This window comes from Morone saxatilis, unplaced genomic scaffold (assembly GCF_004916995.1).
Source record: "Morone saxatilis isolate NCDOM2014 unplaced genomic scaffold, NCSU_SB_2.0 Contig24, whole genome shotgun sequence".
NCBI lineage: Eukaryota > Metazoa > Chordata > Actinopteri > Moronidae > Morone > Morone saxatilis.
The window spans coordinates 3,170,243-3,180,605 of NW_023339807.1; the positions used below are offsets into that span (position 1 = coordinate 3,170,243).

Below are 10,363 nucleotides of genomic sequence, written 5' to 3' on the forward strand. Positions count from 1 at the left end.
CACACACACACACACAAGCTTATTTTCTGTACTTTCCAAAGACCCATGCCACATTGATGTAGGGGTGCAACACAGAATAGCTTATTAATTATAAACATTGTTACTGGTAATTAATACCATCCACTAGCAACTGATTTTGTGTCTGTAATTAGATAGATATCCGGTTTACACAGATTCCCCAGAGAAGGGCGGAAGGGATATGGGATAAAAGTAAGAGAGATTGAAAGGGGAAATACAGGCTGGGAAATAAAAGAAGGAAAGAAGATGAAAGCTGTCTTCCCTTCAAAGAGCTCGCCTTGTCGCACACCCCTGAACTCGCCTCACTGATCATGAATCAAGTCCTGACCCTGGGCTCACAGCGCCCTACTGATGCCACAACATATACCATTGTTTCAGATCCAAATCAGTAGCCCATACATATCGTTCCAGATTATAATCCTGTGGAGATAATGACCTATCAAGACTTGCAAAGTGCGCAACTGGGCGAGGTTAACTTAACAGGAAAGCTGTGGATTCAAAGAGAACCCATACTGAGGACTGCTAGAACTTACAACAAGTTGAGAGAAGGGAGATTGAAAGTAGAAAAGACGAGAGATGAGATGGGATGACTGGTGAATTCTACATCGTCCAATAAGATTATTGGCAAAATGAATAATTTAGCATCAAGCTGACTTTCTCATCTTCCTCACTTGGCCTCCTACCTTCTTTATCCTCCTCCACCCCCCCAACATTCTTTCCCCTCACCTCCTGTGTCTGTGTCTCTCTGAAGACCAGCACTGTACGTTCTGCCTGCAGCAACACAGTAATTGAGTTAGTTCAAAGTTGTAATAGCTCACCGTGTTCTGTGATGCATACCTTGTACTGTCATTTGGAGTCTGGTCTGTGACCTGCTGTCACCACCAGCCCCCGCTCGCTCCGTCTTCCCTGTCTAATAAAAGCAGAAATACCGTAATGAAATCCAATTGGAATTTCATTATTTCATGTGCAGCGTCTCCTCTGCAGCAGAATAGAAAACTTAGAATAGAAACTCCTCTGATAGATGCTTCTACTCTCTAAACAGGCATCCGCTTGGCTGCCAGTTCCCAGTACCAGTGCAGGCCGTCGCATTGCACATTGCTAGAGAGCAGGTGCCATGTGCCGCCTGCTGGGACGCTTGAACAGGGCCCTCATCCGTTGCAGAACTGCGCTGCCTGGCTTTTAGTAGCAGGACTAAATTATTAAATTAGACTAGTTGAGAGGTTTTTGGAGAGGTAGGACACCACATATAATCATTTTTGAGTTTGGATGTAGTTCCAGCTGAAAATGCAGACATCTTTAGGTAACTGCTTAAATAGCAGAAATGACAACTTGTAGATTATGCCAGCTTTCCAACCAAAGAGCTTTCACTTTTTACCAACAAATCAAATTAGAGTGGCCAGGAAGTGAATGAAAAGCAGCTGCTTTGGGTCACCAAAGGCAGTATTTTGTTATGGTCATAAAGTACATTTAATACCCAAATTGGCCCTAATCCACAGATACAAGAATTAATGTAAAGCATATATTATATTCTATATTTTCTTCTTGAAAAAACTCTAACCTGACTAAGCCTGATGGTTTGTTACACATAACCATCTGTGAAGTCTGAAGCCTGTCAAGGGTGGACTTAATCAGATCAATGAACCATATGGCCTTCATATCACTAGAGCACCAAATGTGGATTAATCCCCAACAAACTTTTCCTCCTGTTTGAGTAACGTTTGATAGAAACTGTGTCCAGCAGTAAAATACGATGAACTCAAGGACAACAGATTGAGTTTGCTCATTTGTCATGAAGATGGATTTTTTTTTTTTTTCAGAGAAAAATATTGGTTAACGTCAGCCTTAGCTTTTCATTTAACCATTGTATTACAGTCTGTTTTGGCTAGAATGTAAACTTGGTACACCGATAAAAGCTGCATTGTTTAAAATGTGTACGTCATGGCTCATATTGTATTGTACTTTTTTGGAGTGTATCAGCTGAGCCTCAGAGTTTCACTCGTCCTGTGTTGTGCAGTTTAAATCAAACACCTCCAGTTTCTTCATGTTTGGACGCTGTTTGACTGCAAAGTGATCTCTGAGAGGTGCAGTGCACAAACACCGCTGCAGGAGCAACTCTCTATCAAGGGTGCTGCCAATAATAACAATCAGAAATTCGATGAATATACAATTGACTTTGTTATATACATACAGGATTATTATTATGGCAGCACAATATACAAGGTGCACCGATATATACTAAAACCTTCCCACAAAAATCCTGAAAAGATGTTTTTAATGACAGTGGAACTAAAACATTAGGCATGGAACGATATGAACATTTCATGTCATTATGATCTTGGCCAAAATAACTGCAATACATAATATTATCACGCTGATCATTGAAGAAATATACTTCACTTTACCTTACATTTTCCAAATTTTCCTTACTCTGGCATTCCTAATAATGTTGTCGTCATCAGAAGAGCCGTGGATGTAGAAAGTGATTGAGTTAGAGACAGAACAACCTTGGATCTGCTGCTTTTCAGTGTAAATAAAACAGTCTGGTCTGTGGGACTTCGTGCCCGTCTTCTCTCAAGGACTGCAGAGGAAGCAGTGAATACACATACACTGATTGGATAGCAGACTTTCTTTCCCCTTTGTTCCCTCCAGTCTTGTCAAGGCATTGAGCTAATAATGATCCAAAATAATTTGAAAGTATGTGTTGCTCCAACAGAACAGCAGGCTATTTTCACAGCAAGGCACACATCTTTTGGTGTAATACCAATAATAATCATGTCTGCCTGTGAAGACAGCAGTGGAGAGAGTTGAGGTTTGATTCTATGCCCAGACACAAATTTGCAAAGACATTTTTTTTTTTTTTTCCCCACACACACAATTCCCTTCAGTGTGATCTGATGCCTTACAAATTTATTTTAAGCGCAACCACAGATGAAGAGCAAAGAGTGGAGATTAGAGTCCTTGCTCTTATTGCAGTGTCGACCACATCATCCATCTCTTTTCTCAACATGGAATAATAATTCCTTTTAATGTTCCACTTTAATGCATCAGTTAATTAAAAATAAGATTGTTCAGCACAAAACATCTAATGATGAACTGTACATTTTGAGGAAATTTTAGCTGTTGAATAGTGAAACAGTCTGAGTGAAGAGGAACCTTCTACTTCTTGATTCTGCCTCCCACCTACTTATTTTGCAGTCATTGAAAGAGAGAGACCTGGTAGGTCAGATACCTAAAAGAGCTGTGATAACATAATTAGTAGTCATAATTCCTTTTGTTTTAATGAAGCATTGTAGTAAATACAACATATAGACACACATATGGTCAGACTTATCTAGCTATTTATATGATTTCTAGCCATTTTGTTATGTGTACACTGCTCAGCTTGCGTTTCTAGTACGGCTCTGTGGCTTGTTGAGGGGATCTAACCGTTGTGTTTTACTGGCTGTGCTTTGGCAGTATCGGACCAGCAGAGCTTGTTTGGGGGCTTTTGTTATTGAGGCTTTGTTTCAGTGTTTCTGACCCCTGAGGGCTTGTTTGAAACAGTTTTTCAGGTTTAGTTGGAGTGTTCACAGTGAGCCTGTTGTCTGGTTGTGCTGCTGCTCCCGTGTGTGTAAATCGTTTGAACTCTGAAGCTTAATCGTTCTTAGACTGTCAGTCATGATTTAGGCTCAAAAGGCATTTTGTTCTTGTGTAGTGCGTCAAGGACTTTGTGAGGTTGTATTTTGAAGAGTCCGAAATGTACAGTACAGAGTAGTGTTTGCATGTGCTACCTTTCACATCCTTCCTAGATCCTGATCTTTTGTAGAATGTATTAAATTACCAACATCATTTTCAATTTAGTAATATTGTAAAAATGAACAAATCCCAAGAAAAGACCACAACCAACAATGTGTTAGTCCATCTCTCAAAACTTTGGGAATTTCCTACCCTGTCTGTGGCACTCCAGCCCATCAGTAACTGAAACTTAGTTTCAGTGGTGTGGGTTGTAGAGGTGTAAGAAAATATTGACATACTCATCATGATATTTTGTTTTTTGGTGTTGTATCGATTCTTAAAAACACTATCTGTTTTAACCATTTGCGTAAGTTGCTAAATACAGGCCCTAGGTTGATGTCATAATAATAATAATAAAAAATAATAATACATAATAATTAATAATAATAATAATAATAATGTGTAATAAGTAAGTAGTGGCTTGTCTTTAACTGGTCTTAACTGGTTGTTTCTCCCTCCAGCCTACAGCACCTTCTACATCATCGGCCTGGTCTTGTCCATGCAGATCCCCTTTGTGGGCTTTCAGCCAATCAGGACCAGTGAACACATGGCCGCAGCAGGTCAGTAACCGATAACCTGTGGTCTGGGTGGAAAGTGGAAAATAGCATTGGAAGCCAATAATGTGTGTTTACTGCAGGCATATGGGGTAAATCTTTAATGCAAATCCTTTTTTAGTAATTAATAAAGTAGTTTATGTACGTATGGACATGTAAGTTCTTTATTGTTATTGTTACATACATGCATGACAGTTCTGTTATAAGAATGTGAACCTGTCCTTTAAGGCATCGATGTATCATTTTTTTAAATTCCAGTGAGGACCATATGAATATCTGCTATAAAATGAGTTCCTTAAATACAATCTGTGTTTGAGCCCTGAATCCAGAGTATGTAATGATGATGAGTTAATATTGGACCATTCATTGGAGACAGTTCTCATAATGTCAGCGCCGACAGCAGCTTGACTGTGCCAGTGTTGCTGTGGAGGACAATGATTCCCTAAACCATTTGTGCACATGCACAGAACTGAAACATTGTAGGAAAAGTAGATACCTTTACCTTTTCAAATATGCGTTAATAACTGATTAACTGTACATTAGATACACAATTTAAGACAAAGAGCCAACCTTAGTTATTTTAGTTTTTAAGTTTCTTATCACTGTTTTTGTAAACAAATATCTAATATTATCACTGGTATCACAAAGAGTGTGTTTCATATTGTATTTGTGCTGTGTCTCTGCAGGTGTGTTTGTGCTGCTTCAGGTCTATGCCTTCTTGCAGTACCTCAAGGACAGACTGACCAGGCAGGAGTTCCAGACTTTGTTTTTTCTGGGAGTCTCTGTGGCTGCTGGAGTGGTTTTTCTCTCTGTCATCTATCTGACATACACAGGTTGGTTCACATGGTCTTTTTGAAGGTCGGTCCATTGAATAGCTCTGAAACACATTTTCTGCACAGGGAAAAACAACTCATTTAAACTTGAAAGTGATGCAACAACATTCTTGTTTATTTTGTACATTGTTACACAATATAAAGCTAAATATGCATACCACATCATAACTGTGCAAACAGGCCACAGTAAAGCTGGACAAGCTTGGTTCCACCGTCAGTCAAGCTGGAGTGTTAGCCGTGCAAACAAAGACTAATATGGATTTTTGATGTCAAAGGAGAAAAGAAACATTCATACACAGCTGTGTACATAACAGCTTTACCATTTTACTGTGTTTTAGGTGAGATTGTTGTGATTTTACATTGACTGCTTGTACATGGTTAAAAAGAACTACTCTGGGTGCCCACATTTATTCAGCATTTTACATATTTCCCAGGAGTGAAGTCTTAAAAGAATGGGGATCAGACTCAGTTTCGTTTTCTGTGAAAAGTCAGGATTGGTATTAGGAAGTAAGGTTTTGTTACACAGTACATAACTGTGGTTATGAAAAATCATTCTTGTGGAGAGGATGACAGTGGAATGACTGTGTGATTTTAGACATTGAAACATTCAGTCATTGATAACAGCAATTTTCATGATGGAGCCTTTACTTTGTCAGAGATAATAGGCCAGTTTTATACAGCCAAGCTGGAATCAACAATGGAGTGAGAATGAATAGGTTGCTAACACATACAGTCAGGTAAAATGCACTGTCTAAAGCCAGGCAGACACTGTTTGGATTAAGCCAGTTGTTATTGGTCTCTTCCTGTGGTACTACACCAAACAATGCAGTCAATGGGTTAGGATCAATAACCGTATTACACATAAAAGGTATTAAATATACCTGTCCAAAATGAGATAACGCGACTGGGGCTAGCTGGGTCTCGACTGCACCTGATGCAGATCTAAAGGTCTAAAGCTCTTTAGCCAGTTTACTCACACATGCAAAACCTTAAACTGCAGCAACCCATGGCTAATGCATATTGATGATAAAAGTAATTGTAACCAGCCAATCTATTTATTTACAAGGGAATAGTCCTCCTTTAACTGTTCACAAGGAAAAAAGTTCCTGTCCTTAAAAAGCTTCTTCACACCCTTGATCCCTCTCCTGTGTCACAACTGATTAGAAGACGGAGCAAAATTGACATTTGCCAGGATAGGGGAGATAATAAGAGCTTGTTTGTATTTAAAATGAGTTCTAAACTGAGACTATATCTTTAGAGAGCCCTGAATAATTGGGAAGAGTGTGGCTCATTGATGTGTTTTTAAGTAGGTTTGGACAGCAGTGGAGCTCAGAGGAATAAGATGTATCAGGCTTTTGATGCAGACTTGTTAGTAGGATCAGCTCATTGTAGGTTTTGTCTTTTGAATATCACCAATCTCCACCTTTAAAGTAATGATGTAGCATTTTGATGTTGATGTTGTATTCTATTGCTTTATCTATTAGTTACACTGCTTTGTTGCTGTTTACCTAAAATGACCTGAAGCCATTATATTGTTGGGTCTCCACATTACAAGAGACATTTGACTGCTTTGAGTGTGGTCATAGTAATTAAACCTCTTATCTAAGCCAGTGAAATGCTACATGTAAAGTGATAGCTGGCTATGATTAGAAGCAGCCATCTACTGACACCCCACATCTATCTTCTATGTATGATAGGACTACCTGCCGGCTATCTAACAGCGGCAATTAGTTTCTGTGTTCTCATTTATCGTCACACTGCCTAGCTGAGTGGACAGCAGGCCAGAGAGAGCTCATTACAGCCACTCATCATGTGTGTCACAGCAACAGGCGCATATGACAATGATATGATTGATACATGCATGAGGACTGTTGCAGAGCAATTACGCGTTGCACCGACGCGTGACAGAACTCACAGATCATTGACAGTCCACAGCAGTGTGTGTACACAGGTCGGTGGTGGTTAGACGCGTGTTTGTTTAATTGGACTAGGAAGTACATACTAACTGAGTCCATATGGTTTATGTGTGTTTCTCCTTCAGGGTACATTGCTCCATGGAGTGGGCGCTTCTACTCCCTCTGGGATACTGGGTAAGTTATCACAATTGATGACAATTTTACACTGGATTTACTGGAATACCTGACTGCAGTACTGATAACTAATTGGATTTAAATTATGTACAGTAGCACATTTACCTATAAATCTGTGAAACTGAATGAGACAGAAAGTGGCGGGGTGGGAGCAAGTTTCATCAAAGATTTATTCCTCCTCATCTGCTGGCTGATGAATACTATGAAGTCCAACTTTTAATGTATTCAGCTTTAGAGCATGTGTTTAATAAAAGAGGATAATGATTTTTTTTGTCTTGTACATGGGAGAAAGTTGTTACAAAAGAAGATTATTTTCCATTTTAATCAACATTCTTAGGTTTGAGGCACATCTAAGAGACAAATCAAATGCATAATCAAGTACTTAAGCTTTTCCTTTGCGTCTGTGTGGCAGCCAAAATGTTTTTACGGTCAAACAGTGAGTGAGTCAGCCCGTCACTCAGGCCCATCATAAAATCCTGAACAGATAATACTCACTTTCTCCCCTCCCAGATCAGGGCTTACAGAGAGCTGCCAGAATGCAGCATCAGCTGTAAAACTCTCACAGAGTCTATGTGCACATATGTTTGTGTGTTTGTGCACACGCCTGGATATTTTTTTTTAAAGGAAGTTAAGTTTTGCTGCAGTGCAGTAAAAGTAATGAGGTCATCCTCGGACCCAACATAACTGACGGCAGCCAAACTTGACTTTCCTCAACATCCCACTCTGAGTAAGATCTCACAGTTCTACTGTCAGTTGGAGTGGTTCATTTTAGAATGAGTCAAGTGGAAATTAAAGCAAATACAATGAGCTATTAAGCGTTTATCTTTAAAGAATAGGGTTGTTTGATACTATATTATAAAGACCTGCCTTTTCTCTTCCTAAAATGCCCTTGAGGCCAATGTTTTGATATTACATTGTGTAAATAAAATTGACTTGCCTAACCAAACCTTTCTGCGGTGTCTCACTTCTCTCTGTTTTCCGTGGTTTCCACAGCTATGCTAAGATCCACATTCCCATTATAGCATCGGTATCTGAGCACCAGCCCACCACCTGGGTGTCCTTCTTCTTTGACCTCCACATCCTTGTCTGCACCTTCCCAGCAGGCCTCTGGTTCTGCATTAAGAACATCAATGATGAACGTGTCTTTGGTAAGCGCTGTATCATAGAATACATTTTTATAAAAAATTAGAACACTGTTACTGACAGAGCTCATGAAACTCACAGACTGTCGAGTATTGATGGAATTGTTGTGGTGGAGCTGGAGACAATAAGCTTTAGAGTACTATCACTATCAATAAAGTGCCCACAATAAGTAGAAAGAAGGCTTTCACTAGTATTATAATGGCTTTATGTTGTTGTCCCTCAAGCTTTGGCACTTGATTGATAAATATCAGGCTCTATATCAGGGTTCCCATGCATCCTGGAAAACCCACATAATTTAGAGATTAGTTTTCCAGTCATGGAAACACTTGGAAATTTAATAAAATAACCAAATAACCTAGAAATAATGTAAGTTTTGCCTTAGCAATGTACAGAATTCTCAGGAAAGCCCAGTGGAAACGGTGTACATGGTTATATCTATATGTATACAGCCTTTTAATGATCCAGTTTGTCAATTCGCTGGAGACCGCTCCGCTGAGACCACAGCGGAAAAATCTGCTGTGGTGACAACAGCAACGCACACCACAAAAGCGAGCTAAAGCAGAGTGCTCAATAAATGCTGAAGGGCTGCCGGTAAATAACATGACTGTTTGTGAGCGAGTACTGGAAAATGTCCTGGAAAATGATTTCTCAAAAAGAGAAATTTGCATCAGTGACAAATTTGTGTTTTGTACTTTTAATGATTAAATTCTTTATTATTAAAGGCCCAGTATAAATAATGTAGAGCTGACATTACAACGGAGACCTTGCTTTAATAACATACTGTATATTATACATAAAGGTCATTGATCCTTGCAAACCATAGTTTGACAATAACACAAAAACTTCATCTCAGGGTCCACTTATTAGCTTTTCCAGGGCCTCCTCTGCTCTTTCTTACTGATGGAGTTTGATCAGTTCTCCTTGATTTAGCTCTTTTTTTTATCACGAGACAGAAGTATGGAGGGGAGATCATACCCCAGTCTCTATTTAAAATCCCCAATCCCAATATTTTAACTCTGATTAGAGCTGTAGCAGCGGTGCAGAGTTCCAGTAGGTCAGCTCATATGACTTAAGATTATAACGTGAGTCTGAAGCAAAAAGATACAGGAAAATGACAAGATCAGATTTAGTAGACCAGTGTGGTATTTTACTTGCCCCTGGCAGTCCTTACTGTTGCCCTAAACTTAGTTATTTCTTTTTCTGTGATAACTGTGATACAGCTTGGCGTTAGCACTGAAGTCAAACAGTCGGTATCCCGCAAAACTTTCTGGCTCTAAGGATATCACTGACAGATTATCATTGTGTGATGTGTGCTGAGAAATGATTTGTCCTGTTAGTGAGTGTGTGAATATTGTGATCTTGTGCATCAGCCAGTGACGGGGGTCTAGTAGCTCTCAGGCTCCTTCTGTTACCCTTTCCTTCTATGTTTGTTTGTCTTGTTACGGTTTGTGAAACCAGCCCAGACCTCAGACATCTCATTAAGGCTGTCCCTTATCTTGACCCAGCGTAGCACACGCTGTCCAATAAAGCAGCACTGTGATAAAAGTAGACACAGGAAAAAGAAACGACGTCAAATTGGTCTTTTGTATCTACCGACACATTTTCTTGACCGTGTGCACATTGGCAGTTCTGGAAGTACTTGCACTGTGCACTATTATTAAGTTACCTCTGATGTCTTAATGGACTGAACTGTTTTTCTATTATCCCACATGGCACTAAGAAAATCTCTTTCCATAGAAAGAAATGTATGTTTTAATGTAAGTTATGAGTTATTATTGTTTGTTTTATTATGTGTGTATATATTGTAGAGGCTGAGCATGATCCATATTACCTGTCAGTATGTGACAGATGTTTATCAGTATCGGTGTGTGTGTGTCACCATGGTACTGTAGAAAATCAATCAAATTTCAAAATACTGCTTGCCCTCACCACACACTACTTATTTAATTTT

The 10,363-nt window shown here is 39.3% G+C and overlaps 1 protein-coding gene across 5 annotated transcripts in view; it reads left to right on the plus strand.

Annotated features, from left to right (window-relative positions):
* LOC118335544 (dolichyl-diphosphooligosaccharide--protein glycosyltransferase subunit STT3B) overlaps window positions 1-10,363 on the plus strand; it is a 60,767-nt gene that overhangs the window by 38,942 nt on the left and 11,462 nt on the right. For all 5 annotated transcript variants that reach the window (XM_035671870.1, XM_035671871.1, XM_035671875.1 and 2 more), the window contains exons 6-9: window positions 4,254-4,352; window positions 5,033-5,179; window positions 7,221-7,269; window positions 8,263-8,417. In XM_035671870.1, the coding sequence (XP_035527763.1) occupies window positions 4,254-4,352; window positions 5,033-5,179; window positions 7,221-7,269; window positions 8,263-8,417 (450 nt within the window). The remainder of the gene's footprint in view (window positions 1-4,253; window positions 4,353-5,032; window positions 5,180-7,220; window positions 7,270-8,262; window positions 8,418-10,363) is intronic.